This window comes from Osmerus mordax, chromosome 10, assembly GCF_038355195.1.
Source record: "Osmerus mordax isolate fOsmMor3 chromosome 10, fOsmMor3.pri, whole genome shotgun sequence".
Taxonomy (NCBI): domain Eukaryota; kingdom Metazoa; phylum Chordata; class Actinopteri; order Osmeriformes; family Osmeridae; genus Osmerus; species Osmerus mordax.
In genome coordinates, this window is record NC_090059.1 from 7,020,570 (window position 1) to 7,042,198 (window position 21,629).

Here is a 21,629-nt window from a genome sequence, read left to right on the forward strand (position 1 = left end):
ATGAGACAGTATGCCAGACAGGACAATGAGACAACACCACCATACAATACAATACAGTGCAAGATCACTTCATATGAAAACAAAGATGCGTCTGTCTTATCAACTGCCTTCTGCTTTTCTGTGGCTGATGTGATGATAATCCATTAGGCCACGTTCAAAAAAAGCCACAACAAAACAGCTTGAGTTTCATTGTGTGAGAGTGCAGGGTGGTCCTGTAATACTCTCTGGTATGTGGCTGTTTTGGAAGTCACATGGTTTCCTAGGTAACACCTCATATGACCTCAGCTGTGGCAGATCAAGGAATCGAAACAGAAGCTCCTCCCTCCCTCCCTCCCTCCCTCCCTCCCTCCCTCCCTCCCTCCCTCCCTCCCTCCCTCCCTCCCTCCCTCCCTCCCTCCCTCCCTCCCTCCCTCCCTCCCTCCCTCCTTGTTCCTCTCTTCTCCTCCCTTTCTCCTTCTCTCCCTTCTCTCTCTCCTCCTCTTGCCCCCCCTTCCCTCTCTCTTTCCTGACCAGCCCTGTGCGACCCTTTCAGTTTTGTTTGGTCAGTTTCAGTGCAGCAGATCAGACTGCATTTCTGTCGGTTGTCCACACACATCCTTTTGTGTGTGAAGCAATCTGTGAAGCAATACAGACTAACCCTATAAAGATAAACCCTGCTGCTGCACAGAAGAGATATGACTTCCTCACTGTTGGATCAAGTACGGGTTGTCACAAATCGGGAAGGGAGCGTTTCAGTGAAAATGAGACTCAGCCGGTCAGCTGTGTGTGTGTGCGTGTGAGACTCACGTCTTACACTTTCGTTTCTCCTGTGGAGGCGTGTGATTGGTGCACATATAAAGGTGGGAGGGGTTCAAAAAGATGAAATTGGGGGATAACAACAAAACCAAGAACAACAAGGGAGAAGCGTACTTGCATTATCTTCAGTTATTCCATATTTCTGGTAAGACAAGTATATAGAATTTTTTTATTCAGATTTGCTCAAAAGCATGTAGGTTTAAAAGAGTATTTACATGTTAAGCTTTAAAGCTTAAATTGGGGCACGTGTAGAACTGTCTCACTAATCCTAGCTTTTTTTGTTAGGATTTTGATTTAAGGATAGTAGGATATTTGGTAGTATTTGTTGAAGACTTTTTGTTGGAGGACTGAGGAGAAGACAGTTTGGATATCAAGTGTTTTATTTATCAAGGACAGAGGCTGAATTAAGAGGAACAGGTTGGTAATGCAGTGGGGTTAGGCATAGTGTATTACTTTTCAACTGTATCAATGTGTGGATGAGAAACTAGAAAAACCAACAACACGTTTTCAAGAAACTGGAAAAAGCGGCCAAAGGTGTCTTTGTTTGCCGTTTCCTTGGCTTGACAGTTATTACGGCACACAAACTGCACCCAGTGTAATTAGCAGTGGTTTGGCTTGAGATAGTCCTGCCCTACCAGCTATGAATACCTCAGGGAGTGTCTCTGCTGTTTCCTCAAGACTCGCAGTCTGCATTGACACTGACATATCTTCCCTGCTCTCCCTCTCCTCTCCCCTCCAGCTCTGTCTCCGGCGATGGAGAAGGAGAGAGATCTGAGGGATCTCCTGAACCTGTTGGAGCAGAGCCCCGAGGGGATCCCGCTCAAGGTCCTGTCCGTGGCCTTTGGGCAGAAGTACCGTCGGAACCTGACCCTGTCCAGGATGGGCTACAGCTCCATGGCCGCCCTGGTGGACTCCCTGGGGGACCAGGTCCTGGTGAGGGGCCAGCAGGTGTTCCACAGGACCCACAGTCCCCCGGGGACCAGCTTGGCCCCCACCCCTCCGAGGTCGGGCTCTCCGGCTGGGCTGGACCCGCCGTGGTCCCTCTTCTCCTTCGGAGCGGGGCCTGGGAGGGTGAAGTCGACCACTCCCCCCTGCTCCAGACCCTCCTCCAGGTCCGGCCCCCCTCCTCCGCCCTCTTTCTGTCACTATGGCCCCCCCAGCAATGCAGGGGGCTCCCCCCAGCCTGCCCTAACCTGCTCTGGTCCATCCCTCTATAATAGCACACCGGTCAGCTTGCAGTTTGGCACCCAGCCTCCCGTCAAGCTGCCGCAGCCCTCAGCACCAGCTTCAGCCCCAGCCCCAACCCCAGCCCCCTGTCCTTCACCTCAGCCTCCACAGCCCGCTCCCCTGACACCCAAACAGGCCTTCTCGGCGTCTGACTTCCCCACCCTGGAGAGGGACGTGGGGCCGGCCCGATCCCAGGAGAGGAGGCAGAGGAGTGGGACGCGGAGCCCAGGAAAGGCCCAGGTCTTCACGGCGGCCTACCATGCCCAGCTCAGGCAGGTCCACGGGGCCAACGTCAGGGCGGCCGAGGCTCTCGGCGATGAAGAGGGGGACGGGAGGCGGCGGAGGAGGAGGACAAATCTGGACGCAGACACGGTCAACAGCCTGGTGGGGGACGTGGTTCGAGACCTGGCTGCTGAGGGGGAGCTGGTCACTCAGGAAGGGGTGAGGAACTGGCGGGGAGACGGGGAGATCCACGGACGTTAGACCCTGTGAAATACTACCTATGTGTCTGTGTTTGTCTCTGTGAATGTTTGTAGAGCCATTACATTCACCAGTCTGTCTCCGTCTCTGCCTGCCTGTATGCTTGTTCACCTGTCTGTCTCTCTCTGCCTGTATGCTTGTTCACCTGTCTGTCTCTCTCTGCCTGTATGCTTGTTCACCTGTCTGTCTCTCTCTGCCTGTATGCTTGTTCACCTGTCTGTCTCTCTCTTCCTGTATGCTTGTTCACCTGTCTGTCTCTCTGCCTGCCTGTATGCTTGTTCACCTGTCTGTCTCTCTCTGCCTGTATGCTTGTTCACCTGTCTGTCTCTCTGCCTGTATGTTTGTTCACCTGTCTGTCTCTCTCTGCCTGTATGTTTGTTCACCTGTCTGTCTCTCTCTGCCTGTATGCTTGTTCACCTGTCTGTCTCTCTGGGCTCGTGCCTTATCAGGAATGCTAGCTATTTGGTCCTGTTATCCGGTGCGTGTGTGCGCGGCGTGGCTAAGCCCTTCCTGGTTGCAGGTGGTGATGCGGGTGTGCCAGCTGATGCAGGTGTCCTCGCTGGAGGCCGGAGGGATCACACGCTGGCAGCTGCCCGCGCTGAAGGAGCTGCAGCGCAGCATCAGAGAGGTCAACATGTTCATACAGGTACAGGTGCTCTCTCTCGCACACACACTTGCACACACACACACACACACAGATACACACAGACACAGACATACAGTACGTACACGCGCAGACACACGTAGATACACACACGTTCAGACAGGGAAGCACACATACACACAGACTTCAAGACCTTTCTCCACAGTGCGAAATAGTCCAAAGTTTTCAAGAACATATAAACTGTAACGAATGTCAAATAAGACCACCAAAGAATGCATGCGTGTAAAGTGACCGACCGGTGTGTGTGTGTGTGTGTGTAAAGTCACATGATCAGTGTTTGCGCGTGTGTGTGTCTGCCAGTCCCTGGAGGCGGCGTCGTCCGTCTGCACGCTGTACGAGGTGGGCGGGGCCCTGGCCAGCCTGAAGGACAAGCGGCGCTACGAGGAGCTCAACCTGGGCCCGCTCTGCAAGCTGCCCCTCATCCACCGCATGTTCAAGATCGACTGCAACACCCGCGACGACGACATTGTCCCCATAGAGACGGTGGACATCCTGAGGGTAGGGGGAGGGGGGGGAGGGGGGGGATGGGGGGGATGGGGGGGGGGGGGGAGTCGAGGCGAGGTTAGGGGGGGGGGGAAGGGGAGGAAGGGAAGAGGTAAAAGTGCTGGGAGGGGATGGGGGAGGGGAAAAGAAAATATGAGGCAGGGCTGTTTGGCCTTTGCATAGGGAACTAATCTTGCTGTGTGAAACTGGGCGCGTGTAGTTCACCGGAACAGGGCAGCAAGGTGTCTCCACAGGTCTGCAAATCTGCGTTACTGTGTATACACATGTATATGTATACTATGTTGATGTTGATCTGTCTGCAGAGCTTGCGAGAGTTTCGGAGGAAGAATCACAGCCAGGTGGACCCGGCAGCCTTCATGAAGCACATGGCTGATCAGTACGACTCAGACTCCCCCTACAAACTGGGCATCAGGATATGTAGCATGGGGCTGCCCATATCAGTAAGACTGATGCAGTACATATAGACATCTCTAGTCATGCTGTAGACGTACGTACGTAGACAGCTCTACTCATGCTGTAGACGGACGTACGTAGACAGCTCTAGTCATGCTGTAAACGGACATACGTAGACAGCTCTAGTCATGCTGTAGACGGACATACGTAGACAGCTCTAGTCATGCTGTAGACGGACATACGTAGACAGCTCTAGTCATGCTGTAGACGGACATACGTAGACAGCTCTAGTCATGCTGTAGACGGACATACATAGACAGCTCTAGTCATGCTGTAGACGGACATACGTAGACAGCTCTAGTCATGCTGTAGACGTACGTACGTAGACAGCTCTAGTCATGCTGTAGACGGACATACGTAGACAGCTCTAGTCATGCTGTGGACATGCTAAAGAGACTGGATAATAATAGACTGGTCATAGACCTGCTAGAGAGTGTTGTCTTTATAGACCTGTTAGAGAAACATTTTATAGGCCTACTGGAGAGTTGAGTCATTATAATGGATAACATCAAGATGTGTGTGTGCGTGTGTGTGTGTGTGTGCGTGTGTGTGCGCGTGCGTGCGGTGCAGACCCTGAGCAAGGTGCAGATCCTGGAGCAGAGCCTGTTGGAGAAGGCCCGTCAGACCGTGCTCATGGAGCTGCAGGAGGAGGTGATGCAGCGCACCAGGAGGCTGAAGAAGAACCTTCTGGACACGGCCGACGCCCTCCACTCCTCCTCCTCCTCCGAGCTCAGGAGGAAGTACGCCGCCATGACGGCGGCGGAAGCTGTGATGGAGGTCTTGAAGAGCGCGGCGACCATCTGCAGGCCGCCCACGGCCCAGGTGGGAACCCGGGGGGCCTTTTACAGAGGGATGGGAAGGGGGGGGGGGGGGGGGGGTTGATTTGAGGCTGCAGTTGAGGTTGTTTATGAGCTTTTAGCTCATAAACAAAATGTCACCCGTTTTTTTTTATCTCCCTAATCCCTGTCTCAGGGCCTGAGAAAAAGTCATAAATGAACCGCTGTTCATAGTTCCAGTTAGCATGAGCCTTCATGGCGGTGTCGTTTGTACACTAGCAGACGGAGACAGTAATCTGTCTGCTCGCCAGTGTTTGTCAAGTGAGATTGTCTGAGCTCACTTGAGCTCAAGTTCATCACTAGCCTGACAGCCTGGGGCGGAGATACCCCGTTGCCATGGACCCTGTCGCCATGGACATTCACCATAGACCCCGTCGCCATGGTGGGGCCTGTTTCCACCTGCAGACAGTCAGGAGCAGCTCATCTGACTGGGCACCGATCCGTTCTGGTTCCTCCTTCCAGAAAGATTCCTAACTAGGGATGCACCGAATCCAGATTTTTGGGGTTTCGGACAAATACCGAATCCACTGGTTTAGATTCTGCCGAATCCGAAACCGAATCCGAAACCGAATCCTCCTCCCATCCTCAGTCCATTAACACAGTAAACACATTAATGAAGTAAACAACTTCCACAGCAGTGTATTTTTCATTTTTATTTTATTTTAACTGTACTTAGGAATGGTTCGCTTGACCCAATGTTAGTTTCCTCAAGGATCACAATGACTCTTGCTTAGAGACTTGTTGCTCTTGTGGTTAGTGGTAACTGATTTAAAAATGTTGTACTCGCTGTGATATATTGTTTTTATTATTGTTGCTTGTTTTTTCCACAGGTACACTTGCACTTATAGCGGTTCATGTTGTTTAATTGTAACTTGTTTAACTACATGCTCTTATGGTTCTTCCCTTTGGCACTTACTTTGGTTGTTCACAATGTGTGCTTCATGTTTTGGCTACTCGCAATGTTTTGTGGCTATCTTGTTGTTATGATCAGTGACCTATGCACTTTGTAAAGCTCTCTCTTGGAAGTCGCTTTGGATAAAAGCGTCTGCTAAATGAATAAATGTAAATGTAACTGTAAAAAAGAGAGTAGGCAACATTATGCCAGGAAGACAAGTGGGAAAAACTATTTTGACAATTACCATATGCCTATATTTAACCTATCTCAAGATCCAATCAATATCCAAAATATTAGCCTTTTAGATTTCTTGACTTTCTTTTGGATGTTTCATACACAAATGTTTTAACAGCGGACATGTTGTGTATTGTTTAGGGTCCTTGCCACCACGAGAAAAATTGGCATTGCAAATTGAACATGTAACTCGACTTGAATCGCCTTCTTTTGACTGAAAGTACCGCCAAACAACACTTTTTCTGCTCACGAGGTCCATCTTCACTTTCTCTCAGCCTACTGCATTGAACGGTCCACCTACGTAAACACCTTCCCGTAATCAACGGCGGCGTCATTACGTCGACCAGTGTATCGCGTAGGGTTCGGTTCGGTGGAAACAAATTTGAAGGTTCGGCCGAAACCGAATCCCGTCAAAAAGCCCAATATTCGTCCGAAACCAAATCCTGGATTCGGTGCATCCCTATTCCTAACTGACATTCAGAAAACGTTTTGTTTCTTTATTGTTGTCATTTTTATTTTGGAGCTAGCGTTTTTGGAATGCACAAAAAATACTATTATACTATGAATACTATATTATATATGAATGCCATACTAGATATTATACGACTATTACCTCTTCCTGCATAGCACATCCTGAAGTTCCTGGCTGAGATGTCACGTGACCCGGTGGCGCCAGCGTTGTTCCAGCTGGCCATCTGCGGGGCTTCGCTGGCCACACCCCCAGGCCTGGCGCCCAGAGCTGACCCCGCCCCCATGCGGAAGGCGGAAGAGGCGCAGAGCAGGGACACGCCCAGCGGCCCTCCTCCCAGCGAAGGTACTCCACATCACAACATCCCACCTGGAAACACCGACGCCAGCTCTACCGCTGACGGACATTTGGAGTCAAATCCTTTTATTGTCACTCAACCATAGTGACAGTATGACCAGTGCCACCGTGTTTGAAATGATTTTCCCTCAGATTAGGTAGTATCCGTGTCTAGTGGGATAGTTAGATAAATAAAATCAGGTGTTCTTATCCAAATAGTGCACGGGGGGTGGGATTTGAACCTGCAACCTCTTGACCTGCAGTCACATTTTCTCTGACCCCGTGGTGTTGTCGTCCAGCCAATGTGAAACAGCTCCTCCGAGACGGTCTCTCCTGCCAGACCTCCAGCCTCACGCTGGCCCAGCTGGCCTCCCTGGAGACCAAGCTCACCGCGCACTTCCAGGTCGCCCACTTCTCCTGGCTGCAGCAGGGCACCTTCCTGGAGTTCCTGGTCAAGCAGATCCAGGTGGGGGCGCTCGCTGCAACAGGGGCGGGGACAGCTGTGTTACTGCAGGGGGTTGGGGGGGGGGGGGGGGTTGGAGGCTCCCTTCTGGTTGTAGAGTGTGCGTGTGTGTTTATTTTCGACATGTATATTTTGCATGGAACTGTGTGTTCATACGTTTTGTGTGTGTGTGTGTGTGCAGGTGCTGCAGGAGACGGTAGGGGGCGCTGTGAGCCTGGGCAGCGGCAGTGATCAGGGCTGTGGCTTCAGACCCAGCAGACAGGACGTGTTTGAGTTCATCAGACAGTGCAGCACTGTCACCACTGTCACCCACCCAGACGGGGTAAGACACACACATACACACACACATATTCTGGAAAAAACACACCCACGCTTATTCAGACACACTCACAATACATTCTTTCACTCACTTATGCGCACACTTGGAAAAAACACCCACCACACACACATTTACATTTCCATTACATTTAGTCATTTAGCAGACGCTCTTATCCAGAGCAACTTAAAGTAAGTACAGGGACATTCCCCCCGAGGCAAGTAGGGTGAAGTGCCTTGCCCAAGGACACAACGTCATTTTTGCACGGCCGGGAATCGAACTGTAAACCTTCAGATTACTAGCCCGCTTCCCTAACCGCCACCTGACTCCCATGACACATATGACGATCCATCTCTTGTGCCCTCGTCTCCCAGCTCTCCCACATTGAGAGTGCCCTGAGGGCTCACTATGGCGTCCAGGACAGTGGTGATCTGGGGCTGGGCTCGCTGCTCTCCCTGGTGGGTCTGTTCCAGCGCCAGCAGGGTCTGGGCATGGCTGGAGGCCTCAGCCTGGTCTGCTACCAGGCGGCCCTGTTCTCCAACGAGCCCAGGTGAGCCCCCTCCTCCACCTGCAGACAACCCTGGGAGGGTACTCCCCTCTCCACACTCCAGCCTTCCCTCATGGACGAGTGAAATTTAGGTCCCTTTTTTTGTTGTTGTTTTTGTCATTTATTTAGTTAACTTTTTTGCGAGAACATTTAGCTGCGTCATCCAATCATTTGTAAAATGTTATCAAAATTCTAAAAAGGATAAAAAGTGACAATTGACATATAGGTCATACAGTAGCCTAGTCATATTTATTTTTCTCATCGTTTCTCCTCTCTCTCTCTCTCTCTCTCTCTCTCTCTCTCTCTCTCTCTCTCTCTCTCTCTCTCTCTCCACCACTCAGGGGAGAGGAGGTGGTGGGTCGTCTGGGGGAGGTGTCCCAGGCCCAGGCCCTGGCCAGCCTGCTGAGCTGCCCCCTGCTGGAGGATCTGGGCCAGTGGAGCCTCTGGGAGCTGGTCTTCCGGCCTCTCCACGGCCCACTCAGCGACTTCATCGACAAGCACGCAGGTAGCCAGGGATTTGGGTTTGCCACAGAATGGCCATTTTGAATGATCGTTCAGGGTTTTTCAACATTTTGAATGATTCATTTCATTTATAATGTATGTAAAGGTTTACAGGTTTACAGTTGACATACAAGGAGATATTTACTGTTTCCCTTGATGTAAAATGAACAAATGACTGAATCTGCACGGCTGTTTTAGAGGATAACCGGATGTAGGAGACAGTGAGGTAACAGGAAGTTGTCCGAGCGCTTTTCTGAAGGTGACGCCTGTTGTGTTTGTGTCTCTGTAGCGAACACAGACCTGGCAGCCCTGGAGGTGACCCCAGGCTCACTGCTCAGGGTCACGACCTCTACGGGGGACAAATTCTTCTCCCAGGCCGCCATGACCCTTGACCCCGTGGGCACAGCTGGACACCTGGTGTCCATGGTGGTGGCTGATGGGATCGCGAACGCCCCCACAGCTCTCCTGGCCAATCACATGGAGAGCTCTCTCGCTGCGGCTGTGGCACGAGTCGGTAAGACCGTGTGTGTGTGTGTGTGTGTCAGAGAGTACAAAAAGGATTCTGGGTCACAAGTTTCAAAATATTATATATATAAACATTTTAAAAAGCCATATTTTCTCCTCCCAAGGTTTCTTCCATTTTTTTCTCCTTTAGTGAGTTTTTCTGGGAGTTTTTCCTTGTCTTCCCTGAGGGTTTAAGTTTGTTAAGGGGCAGTTCTATGGGCATATGTGAAGCCCTCTGTGACATGCTTGCGTGTAAAAATGGCGATACAACTAAATGTTGATTTGATCTGATTTGATATTTTCTGCTTTGTTGGATGGTGACAGTTAGAGGCAGACAGAAAGGTTAGGGGGAGAGAGAGGATGATACGCAGGAAATAGCCTGAACCAGAATCACATTCTCCAACTATAAATGCTTATTGCTTAATGCTAATGCTTCTAATGCATTTTGAAAAGGAAATGCTAACGCTGCTAACCTATGTTGCTAAAGGACATGCTAATGCTGCTAACCTGTGTCAGACCCTCTTGTACCCGTGTCGTTACTGACCAGTAGACTGGGTGTGATTGTGACCCACAGACGTGAGCCTCTCTGAGGAGGATGACGCCTGCTTCGGTACCGTGACCCGCTTCCTGCTGGACTGTCTGCTCCGTATCCCCACCAGAACCTGCCAAGCCCTGTTGCACCAGGTACCGCGCTAGAACCACACCAAAACATGGATCTGGTCATTAAGTTGTAAATGAAGTCTTTCAATTGTTATATATTTTTTATTTTTTTGGTATCCGACCATAGCCTTTTGCTGCCTGTCTTTCCCTGCCTGTCCCGTCACACTTCACTTAAAACTGTCCAATAAAAAATGACAAAATATCCCCCCCACCCCCCCCAAAAATAAAATCATAAGCCAGTCGTGCGGGTCTCTCCCCAGGTGTTCCTGGAGCCTCTGTCTCGGGTTCTGGGCCAGGCCAAGTCCAAAAGCATCCTGCTGCGTTCGGCCCGGTCCGATCCACGCTGCCTCAACCGCCTGCATCATCTGGGCATCGTCCTGGGCATCACGGAGTGGGCGAGAGACTACCAGGACAAGCTCACCGCTCCCCAGAGCCCGTCCTGCCCGGACACAGTAACGGAGGACCCTCGAGAGGTGAGTGGACCTGGTGCTTTATTCTGTTTTAAAGCAATGGTCCTGTCATGTTTACAAAAGGCCTGACTGTCAATCGCCCTGGGTGACGGCCACTGGTCTTCCTAGGGAACCCCAGTGCACTCTGGGAGCTTTAGTCCGACACCTCCAGATACCAGAGAGGAAGAGGTCGTCCCAGAGGCTCCAGTGGACTACAGTGCTAACTCCTCCCACCCCAAACGGAACCGGGATGAAGGTGAGGGAGTGTACCAGAGGACCATGGGAAATGAAGTTCCGTCAAGGGGTGTAAATCCCCATCTTCAGTTTGACACTCATCGAGTTTGTCTTTCTTTACTCCTCCCTGGGATCTCTCAGCCAAAGAGGAAGAGCCGTACGAGCTCACCTCGGTGCCTAACGGCCACGCGCATGACGCTGAGCACACTCCTGGAGACACGGAGGAACGCACACCGGACACAGAGGCGCCATTGGCTGAGAATGAAGGGGCCGAAGGATCCAGTAGCCAATCAGACACGGATACAGTTAACGACCAGAAGGCCATTATTGATGACATCAGGTTTGTCTTCCTCTCTAGTTAAGCTGCTGGCTTGTTTTCCCCACAGTTATAAAAACCTACGCTTGCTCTAACATGTGCCATCCTGTCCAGTTTTTACGTTTTAAACAATACTGAAAATAGAGAACAGGCTGTGAGTTTAGGCTGTAAAGATGCTGATTAGTGTCACAAATGTGGCTGTCTTCCTGTTTGCTGTGCCGGTTTCCTGTCACACAGGAAGAGTGAGTTTGGCATCGGGGTGGAGCTGAACGCGGAGGGCCAGAGGCTGATGAGGGTGCACCAGGAGAGGCTAGGCCGCAGCCTGGACAGGCTGTCCACCGAGCTGTACAGCAAGGACACACACTTTGTTCTGGAGCTCATCCAGGTGGCTTCACTCGAATGTCTCTCTCTCTGTCTCTCTATTCATCTCGCTGGCTCTCACTCTGTCGATCTCTTTCTGTTATGTGTCTCTCCGTTTATCTCCCTTCTCTCTCCCTCTCTTCTCCCTCTCGTCTCTCTCCCTCTTCTCTCTCCATCTCCCTCGCTCTCCATGTCACCTTCCTCTTTACTTCCATCACTTTCTATTACCATCGTTCTCCATCAATCTGTCTCTATTTCTCATCCCTCCCCCCTTCTCTCTCTCTCTCTTCCTGTCCCTGTATCCGCAAGTCATCCATCAACGTCGCTATGATGGTGCACCCCGATGTGAACAGACTATTACTGCGTGCGTGTAATGCTGTGGGCTCCACCTGTTTCCCCTCCCCCAGAACGCTGATGATAACAGCTACCAGCCTCAGGGGGGCGCTGTGGCGGCCCTGGCCTTCCTGGTGGACCGGGCCTGCATCACGGTGCTCAACAACGAGACAGGCTTCCAGGAGAAGAACGTCCGGGCCATCTGCGACGTGGGCCGCAGCACCAAGGGCAAACACAAACACGGATACATCGGTAACCTGCTGTGTGTGTGTGTGTCTTGTGTGTGTGTTACGGATACATTGGTAACCTGCTGTGTGTGTGTGTGTGTGTTACGAGTACATCGGTAACCTGCTCTGTGTGTGTGTGTCTTGTGTGTGTGTTACGGATACATTGGTAACCTGCTGTGTGTGTGTGTTACGAGTACATCGGTAACCTGCTCTGTGTGTGTGTTACGGATACATTGGTAACCTGCTCTGTGTGTGTGTTACGGATACATTGGTAACCTGCTGTGTGTGTGTGTGTGTGTGTGTGTGTGTTACGGATACATTGGTAACCTGCTGTGTGTGTGTGTGTGTGTTACGGATACATTGGTAACCTGCTGTGTGTGTGTGTGTGTGTTACGGATACATTGGTAACCTGCTGTGTGTGTGTGTGTGTGTTACGAGTACATCGGTAACCTGCTCTGTGTGTGTGTGTGTGTTACAAGTACATTGGTAACCTGCTCTGTGTGTGTGTGTGTGTTACAAGTACATTGGTAACCTGCTCTCTGTGTGTGTGTGTGTGTGTGTGTGTGTTACAGATCAATTGGTAACTTGCTCTGTGTGTGTGTGTGTGTGTGTTACGAGTATATTGGTAACCTGCTCTGTGTGTGTGTGTGTGTGTTACGAGTACATTGGTAACCTCCTTGCTCGCCTGGCTTCTGTCAACACTAAGAGTGCACGTTGACACGCTGATCCTGGTTCTCTCCTCCCAGGCCAGAAGGGCATCGGCTTCAAGTCTGTGTTCAAGGTGTCGGACAGGCCCGAGATCCACTCCAACGGGTTCCACCTGCGCTTCGACAAGACCAGCGGCCCCATGGGATACATCCTGCCCCAGTGGGTGGAGGACCAGTCGCCCTTGGATACACACCTGGCAGGCTCCCTGGCACAGCACAGGTGAACTATGGGGGGGTGCTTCAAGTGGAATCATAATAAACTAGAATATCTTCTGTATCTCCAGAAGGTTCCTCCAACACGTTTAACATGCTTTCCAGGGTCACAGAACATGTGTGTGTGTGTGTGTGTCGTCCTCAGCTGGACCACTAAGATCTTACTGCCCCTGCGTCCAGAGAACCAGCAGACCAGGACGCTGTTCCACGACATCCACCCCTCCCTGCTGCTCTTCCTGCACCGCCTGCGCTCCATCATCATCCTCAACCCGGTAGGAAACCCCCGCGTGCGGACGCGCGCACTCACGCGTGTGAACGTGCACATTCCCATGTGCTGCTTACCTCTAAGGACCTTCATAACCATTTACGCTCCTCTCTCTCTCTCTCTCTCTCTCTCTCCCTGTTTTCCTCTTTCCTGGTCTCTCTCTCTCCGTCACTCTCTCCTTGTTCAGAGTGATAAGCGAGTGGTGACCATGACTCGCAGAGACCTGAGCCACAACATTCTAGAGGTGGAACACTCGGACGGGACGGAGCGCTGGCTGGTGGTGAAACGCACGCTCCATCCCACAAAGGTAGCAGACCCACACAGCTCTCAGCTCTCCCCCCTCTCCTCTCCTCGCCGGTCTCCTAGTCTGGTGTTCAGCCTGACAGACAGAGCAAGTCTCCTCACCTCCAGTGCTACAAGTGTGTTTGTGTTACGCAAGACTTCCTCTGTCTAGTCTGTGCACCCAAGCGCCACCGCCTGTCCTCTCTCTCTCTCTCTCTCTCTCTCTCTCTCTCTCTCTCTGTGTCTGTGTCTCTCTCTCTCTCTCTCTCTCTCTCTCTCTCTCTCTCTCTCTCTCTCTCTCTCTCTCTCTGTGTCTGTATGTCTCTGTGTCTCTCTCCCTGTCTCTCTCTCTCAGTTCTCCTTCGCTTTCCTACCAGCTTGTTGCTTTGTCAGCTCACTCATTAGCAAGGTGGGAATTAATAGCTTTGGCTCAAAGAAACTTCCCTTTCTCACACACACACTCACTAACAGACAGGTGACTCGAGCTGTCTGATTAAACCGCCTTGCCAAGGCTTTCTCTCGCTCTCTCTCGCCCTCTCCCTCCCCCTGTCCTATTTCTCCTCCATCTCTCTTTTCCCTCTCGCCCCCCCCCCCCTACCCAGGGGAGCAGACACTAGAGAGGAATCAGAGAGAGGGGGGAGAGACTCAGTTATCAGACGCTTCCTCAAAGACCTCTCCCTGATTTGAATGGCCCGCCAGCTGGGTCTGGCGTCTGGGAGACGAAACATCTCCCATCTCCTGCTCTCTGTCACTGCAGCTCTGCTGGCACAGATGGAGACGAAGGCCTGCCTTGTTCCCCTGCTACCACCAACTGGATGGAATGTCGGTTTGATGGGTTCGGGTTCCGAATGCGATTGATTGACTCCGAGAGGAGTAGGCCACTTTATTACGAGGTCTAGGTTTTGTCCGTTCTGTGGAGGAGGGAGGGAGGGGAGGAAGAAAGGAAGAAAAAAAGGAGGGAGAGAGGGAGTCGTTCTGATGCCAAGGTTTTGTTGGTGATGTGTGTCATTTAGAGCCCGACCAATTTATCGGCGGGCCGATATTAGGCATTTTCCAAACTATCGGAACTACAATTTTTTTTGTTATACCTTCACAATACAAACAAAGTACAAAATCAAGGCTCATAATGGCCGATAAAGCAAGATAAATAAAGAAAAACGGACAAAACACCCTTCATCCATGTTATGAGTGTTGGCATTGCATAGTTTGTCCACCAGAGGGCACTCTACAACGTCCCTGTTGGCAACACTCGTATTTTGAACGCCACAAACCCTACAACCAGCTGATCCAGTCAGAGTCGGGCAGAGTGTGAGAGAAATCTGTTTGTTTTGTTACGCGTTTATGGATATATTTTTTTGTTTGTTTGTTTTTATATATATCGCCCGATATATCGGAATATTGGATTTCTTAATCACCAAATATTTGTATTGGTATATCGGCCTTAAAAATCCTATATCGGTCGGGCTCTAGTTTCATGCGTGTGTGATGTTTGTGATGTGTGTAGTGTTTGTGTGAAGAGTATGTGATCTGTGTGTGTTGTGTTGGTGTCTCTCTCAGGTCAGGGAGGCTGTGGAGTCCACAGAGCTCGCCCTGGCCTTCCAACTGAAGCGGGATGACACAGGAAGTGACATCACAGCCCTGCCCCAGAAGCAGCCCGTGTTCGCCTTCCTGCCTCTCCGCAGCTTCGGCTTCCGCTTCATCATCCAAGGTACACACACATATACACACACACATATACACACACATATATACATGCACATATACACACACACAAATGACGGTATGCATATATATGTATACCGTATATGTATAAACACACATTTCGGACTGACTCTTTCTACACCCCTCTCCTATCGTTTTCTTCCTCCCTCCCTCCTCTCCCCCCCCAGGGGACTTTGACATCCCCTCGTCCAGGGAGGACGTGGACAGGGACAGCTCCTGGAACCAGTGGCTCCGCTCCGAGATCCCCCAGCTGCTGCTGCACGCCCTGGGGGTCTTCACCGTGAGAAGCAGGGAGAGAGAGGGAGGGGGGCTAGAGAGACCAAGACAGAGAAATACCTGCATAGAGAGACAGACAAATGTCATGGTGGATTTCTAACCTCCTCTTCTCTCTCTCTTTCTCCCTCTCTGTCCTCTCTCTCCTTGGCAGGATCACCCAGAGTTCAGTGGGCTGAGTGGGCTGTGTCACTTCCTGCAGTTCGTGCCTCTTCCTGACGAGGTGCTGGACTTCTTCAAACCTGTCGCCGGGCAGATTATACAGCTGCTCAAGGGCAAGGCCTTCCTACCCACCCTCAGGAAAGGTAGTCTGTCTGTTTTTTTCTCTGTAGAGGCTTCTGTCTTTTGTATATTCTTTCCATTCTCTCATATTCTCTCTGTCTCTAGAGACCTGTATATTCTCTCCATTGTTCTCTCTCTATAGATACCCCTTCATTCTTCTCTTTCTGTCTAGAGACTTTCCCCTTCTGTATATTCTCTCCATTCTACTCTCTCGTTTCTCATCTCTCTCTCTCTGTCAGATGGAGTTGTGGAGTACAAGCTCCCATCCCAGGTGGCCGTGTGTCAGGACGCAGTGATCCGCGACGTGATTGGTGGAGAGGAGCTTGACAGGCACCTGTCCCTGGCCTACCTTCACCCTGGGCTGCAGCCATCCCCGCCCCTCTCCCTCCTCACACACCTGGGGGTCCGACACCTGAGGGGCTCTGACGTTACCACGGTTACCACAGCTATGGCCAAGGAGCTGGTGCAGGGAGAAGGGGTTAACTCAGGTGTGTGGGTGTGTGTTTGTGTGTGTGCAAGAGATAGTGTGTGTGTTCTTGTTGGGTTAACAGTACCCATGCTTGTGTTCCAGCCCAGGGGCTGCGTGCTCTGGCCAGGCTGCTGGTGTGTAACTTCCGGGCGCTGCAGCAGGGCTATGGAGATGCTGAAGCCATACTGCAGGCCCTCCGAGAGCTACCCATAATCCCCCTGGCGGACGGACGCGTGGTGGCGCTGGGCAGGGAGAGGGTCTTCTTCCCCATGGATGACAAGACCAGCAAGAAGACCTCCAATACTCAAACAGGTAGAACCTTCTAGATCTGGACGTTAATGACTCAGAACCTTCTAGAACTACACCTTTTTAGGACTCCAGAACCTTCTAGAACTGGACTTGTAGGACTTAGGTTGCACCTTCCGCAACCACGCCAGAAGAACCTTCTAGAACTCCTTGTTCGTTCCTGTTTGGTGTAGTTTCACTAGGTATAAGATAACAGGATCTCTTTACCACCTAATTCTAAAAGTGGGTATAACAATCTTTCTCACACACACAACCACACACCATCACCCACACAAACGTGTGCTAAAGTAAGAGAGTATGACTATTTTCCCCTCCATGCTTGGTCTCGGTCTAAGTATAGACACACAGATACAGAGGTTGGGAACAGCAGAGGTGTTTTGCGTCATCACACACACAAAAAGCACCCAAAGCCGGGAACCATGAATAATAGATTTTCAAGCTCTGATGTAAGCATCTATCAGAGTTAGTCACACACACAACCACACGCACACTTGGGTATGTGCGCACACACTCGCACTCACAGGACAGCTCTGCAGTATTCCTGGAGAATAAACTGGTTTGGCTCTTGTTTGAGTGTTTTCTATGTTCCATCAGTTCTGCATCACCCCCTCCGACCTCCACTGCCTGATCTCTCTCTCTCGCTCACCCTTTCTGTTCGTCGCTCTATCATTCACCTCTCTCTTTCACTCACCCTTTCTTTTAATCTCTCCCTCTCTCTTTTCCTCTTTTCTCTCCGTCTTTCGGTCTCCATCTCTCACTCTTCTATCTATGTTTCTCTCTTCCTCTCCCCTCCTCTGAGCGTTTCAGCCTGCAACGTAGTGGTGACTTTAGACTCTTTTTAGGGGTGCTCAAGCACACCTAAATTTCATCTCAGCACCCCTAAAAACAATAATAATAAAACAATTAAAACAATGAATTATTATCATCTTAAATATGTTTTAGTGCTCTAACGTGTTAAAACAATGTTTTTATTTATTTATTGTTGGCACATCATTATTGCTTCATTTGATGCTGGTAGTTCATTAAGAAAGGGACTTTCTTAGTTTTTTAATTCATTTATTACTTTGCATAATAATAAATACATGTATTAATTGTTATCCAGTGAAATTAGTGATTTATTAGCAAGGGGGTTTAACACTTTTGCAAGGCACTGTATCCATGTCACATTCTCATTGGGGACTGAGGCCCCCTAAAGGTCTGATCCTAGAATCGCCCCTGCTGCAACATTTAAAAACTGTAAGGGGAAGAGAGAGCCTATCTGCTCAGAGAGACCAGATGGCCGGGTAATGGGATGAAACGGTGTGTTTTATGAATCAGTGTAGTCAGGAGAAAGTTGAGGTGTGTGATGGCTTCAGACAGGGCCTGTGCTAAAGGCTGTGTTTTCATAAATATATTAGAGGTACATTGGTTTGTAGGACACACACATACTCTGGCTCACACACACAAACACACAGTCTCACGCATACACACACACATACACACACACACATACACACACACACACACACACACACACACACACACTCAGACAGATCCCAGGAAGTGGGCCACTGGTGTTGACCTGCCCTGAACCTGACCTGACATTCCCCTCCTCTCTCTGACTCTCTCTCTGTGTCTCTCTCCCTCCCTCTCTCCCCTCTCCCCCCAGGGTATTTGGGTGTGCTGCACGGGGATGTGAGTGTGGTGCAGCCCGGCCTGCTGAGCTGTGTGGAGCCCCTGGAGCGACAGCAGGTACGAGAGCTGCTCAAGAGGCTGGGGGTCCATCACCTGGAGCCCCGACACCTGCTGCAGCAGCACATCTACCCTGCCCTGAAGAGCCACGCCTGGAGGGTAACACACACACACACACGTGTACACTTATAAGGGTCTATTCCACGAGGTTCAAAATCCCTTTCCACTTACTACATATCCTCCACTCTCACTCTGCTTCCCCCATCCCCCCCCCGTGCAGTCCAAGCCCGAGGCTGTGGTGGTGAGCTACCTGGTGTTCATCAAGCAGCATTCTGCTTGCAGCCAGGAGTTGGCCGACCCGGACACCGCAGTCCCCGTCCTCACCAGCAGGGGGCTGCTCTGCCCCAGACAGGACAGAGTCCACTTCTCTAAAGAGTACGGCAACATGGACCTGCCCGAAACCCTGCCAGGTAACACACACACACACAGGGCTGCATACACTCTCACACAGCAGCACCCCTGCAGGAAACGTGAAAATGTGATTGAATGGTGTCCACGCCACTGGGCTAGGGGAAATAGTCTAGGAACCCATTCTGCCATTGTGCCTGTCTTCTACTGAAATATTACAACTTGTTGTACAGTGTGTGTGTGTGCCTGAGTGTGTAGTAGCCTTCTTTGTGGGTTGATTGTGCAATTGAATCCCTTTGTCGGGGGGAAAGAAGGCATGAAATGCCAGGGAGGTGTGTGTGTGTGTGAGAGAGAGAGAGAGTTTAGGAAGGGTGCTGGGGGGGCTTGTTGTGAGTGTTATGTAAGGGATAGAGAAGTGGACGTGGTGTGGAAAATGGATCAGAACGCTTGACCGGCCTGTGGAAAGAGAGAGAGAGAGAGAGGGACATAAAGAGAGAGAGGGAGATGGATAGATATATAGATAGATGATAGATAGAGAGATAGAGGGAGATGAAGAGAGAGGGAGATGGGGAGAGAGAGAGGTAGGGAGGGACGGAGAGATGAAGAGAGAGAAGGAAGGGTTAGAGAGAGAGAGAGAGAGAGAGAGTGGGAGAGGGGAGCGGAAGGCAACGTGAGATAAAGAGCGACCGCCACCACTCGGCGTCCTCTCCGTTCTCGCCCCGCTTTTAATCTCCCACGATGCCTCTCCTCTCGAATCCCCTCTCACCTTCTCTCTCCCTGGGCTTCTCTATCTGTTGGTGTATTCCCCCTCCTCCTCCCCCCCCCCCCCCCCCCCCCCCCCAGGGTGTGAGTGGGTGCTGTTGAGTGCCTGCTATGTGCAGACGGACGGGGACGTGGCGGGCTGGAGGGACCTGTTCTCCGGGCTGGGCGTCCGAGACCGCCTCATCATCCGCAAGGAGAGACGGACACTCTGCGCCAAAGAACTGGTGAGGGGTGTGTGTGTGCGCGAGTGTTTGCGTGCGGGCGAAGGTGCCCACTCGAGTTCAGATTCCGTAACTCTCTGGGAACGAATCACATGCGAATGAACGGATCACATACAAATGAACGGATCACATACAAATGAACGGATCACATACAAATAAATGAATCACGGAAAAAAAAACGCATTTCAACCGAACCAACAGATCACGTGCGAATCAACAAATCCCCTGCTGATAAGCAAATCTCACATCATCAAACAAACCCCAAAACAAAATCATATGAATCCCAATCAAAGAAACGAATCCCAAACAAATTCAACCTCTCTATAAAAAGGACAGCCTCTCTATAAAGGACAGCCCTCTCTATACAGGACAGCCCTCAGAGAGTGTTACAGGTCATACAGCCGGTATGTCAGGGCTGTTAGGACCCTAAAGACAAGCATTCCTTCTGACTTGTGATTCTGACAGCTGAGATATTTTGGGCACCTGCAGACAGAGATGACGACGGAACGATCAAAGGCTTCCATACACCGTTTCACAAGGGCGCAATATTTACTGGTTGCCTGGAGACCGTGGGTCTGGTTAGAATGTACCAGATACCGAGTGGCATGACCTATGGATCAGAGGTGCTGTCTGATCTCGGATGACTCAGCCCAGGCTAGAGTAATCTATACACGATTAACGGATGAACAAAACAGCTGTTCTGACTCGAGGGAGAGCCGTGTTCTGACAGGGTCTGGTTTTAGAGCAGGATTAGAACACATGATGACATACGGCATGATTGATTTGGTTTTGAACCGCGCTTATAGATTATTGATTAGGGATGTGTTATTTAGACTGCGCTGCATAAAGGGAAGGGGAGTTTGACTGTTTCAGTGGGTGACTGACTGTCCAAACAAGGTTTCCACAATTTAATTCCTTTCCATTTTTTCTCTCCCTCTCCCCTATGAACTCCGTTCCTCTATCAATTTCCTGTTGTTATTGCTCTTTCGTTTCATCATCATCCTCTCCTGCTGTCCGTCCATCCATCCCTCCCTCATTTCATCCCTCACTCCCTCCATCCCTCCCTCATTTCATCCCTCACTCCCTCCATCCCTCCCTTCTTTCATCCCTCACTCCCTCCATCCCTCCTTCAATTTCTACCACCCTCTCTACCTCCATCCCTCTCTACCTCCATCCCTCTCTACCTCCATTCCTCCCTTTCTACCTCCCTCCCTCCCTCTCAGGCCTCCAGCCCCTGGGCAGTGGAGAGTGCATTGGGGCCGTGTGGAGCTGGAGGGCCAGAGGGGGGGTATGTGCTGGATGACTACCCCAGCGAGGAGTTCCTGTCCCTGGCCACCGCTCAGCTGCCAGCCCCCACCCTCCTGGAGCAGAGGAGAGCTCTGCTGGAGCTGCTGCACAGCCACTGGGACACAGGGTAAACACACACACACACACACAGTACACACACATACCCACACACACATACATCTCTCTCTGCTTATCTCTGTCTGGTCTTCTCTCTCTCCCTCATACACACACACACAAACAACCCACTTTTTCCTCTCGTTCTTTCTGTTTCTCCCTCTGTCTCGATCTCTCTCTCTCCCTCATACACAAACAAACCAAAACACACACACGCTCAGCAACGCTCTCAAGCGCTTGAATTCCGTTCTCATGCAGTAAACCCAGAACCGACTTCAGAAGTGTGTGTGCCTCTCTGATGAATCATAAAGGTGTCGTTTTCCGGACGGTGGGACTAGTGTGTTGGTGGGATTAGGGACTGACCCCATCCCTTCCCGCCGTGGTCTGAGTGTGATTATGGGATGTGACGTGGGTTCAGAGCCATCGTCCCCCGAGCGCGGAGCAGTGGCCTGGGGAGGAGGCCGGGGCGTCAGCCTGTGTTTGGGCTGCGGCCCACTCCGCCTGTCTGGGTCAGGCCCGGGGGGGGATTTCACATGGCGTTCTGCAGAGAACAGTACACAGGCCAGCTACGCAGCACTTACTGTAATGATTTAGGCTGTAGAATGTGTGGGTGGGTGTGTGGGTGGGGGGGGGGGGGGGGGGGGGGGGGGGAGAGAGAGATGGACAGAGAGAGAGAGAGAGCGAGAGAGAGAGACCGAGAGAGAGAGACAGAGAGAGTGTGTGTGTGTGAGAGAGAGACTGAGCTTGTGTGGGTGTGAAAGAGAGAAATCGATCAGGTCACCCGTTCAGGAGAGGGAAAGAAAAGGAAAAAAAACCGATACAACGATAATGAGTTTCAGAGTGT

The 21,629-nt window shown here is 51.1% G+C and overlaps 1 protein-coding gene across 1 annotated transcript; it reads left to right on the forward strand.

Annotated features, from left to right (window-relative positions):
• Positions 1-896: 896 nt before the first annotated feature.
• On the forward strand, positions 897-20,802 carry wu:fj29h11 (uncharacterized). Its single transcript, XM_067245151.1, has 30 exons — positions 897-940; positions 1,535-2,463; positions 3,023-3,148; positions 3,467-3,664; positions 3,973-4,110; positions 4,694-4,945; positions 6,716-6,902; positions 7,193-7,359; positions 7,538-7,678; positions 8,047-8,222; positions 8,561-8,724; positions 9,010-9,234; positions 9,799-9,908; positions 10,145-10,357; positions 10,463-10,589; positions 10,709-10,907; positions 11,121-11,268; positions 11,651-11,828; positions 12,550-12,730; positions 12,869-12,995; positions 13,176-13,295; positions 14,828-14,978; positions 15,160-15,272; positions 15,420-15,570; positions 15,787-16,035; positions 16,119-16,328; positions 17,971-18,152; positions 18,274-18,463; positions 19,245-19,387; positions 20,608-20,802. The coding sequence occupies exons 2-30, from the start codon at positions 1,549-1,551 to the stop codon at positions 20,800-20,802; spliced, it is 5,676 nt and encodes a 1,891-aa protein (XP_067101252.1). The 5' UTR covers positions 897-940; positions 1,535-1,548.
• Positions 20,803-21,629: the final 827 nt, after the last annotated feature.

Coding starts and splice junctions, on each gene's coding strand:
- wu:fj29h11 (XM_067245151.1), top strand. CDS start 1,549: ATGGAGAAGGAGAGAGATCTGAGGGATCTCCTGAACCTGTTGGAGCAG. Junction 3,149..3,466: donor AGGTCAACATGTTCATACAG/GTACAGGTGCTC, acceptor TGTGTCTGCCAG/TCCCTGGAGGCGGCGTCGTC. Junction 4,111..4,693: donor GCATGGGGCTGCCCATATCA/GTAAGACTGATG, acceptor CGTGCGGTGCAG/ACCCTGAGCAAGGTGCAGAT.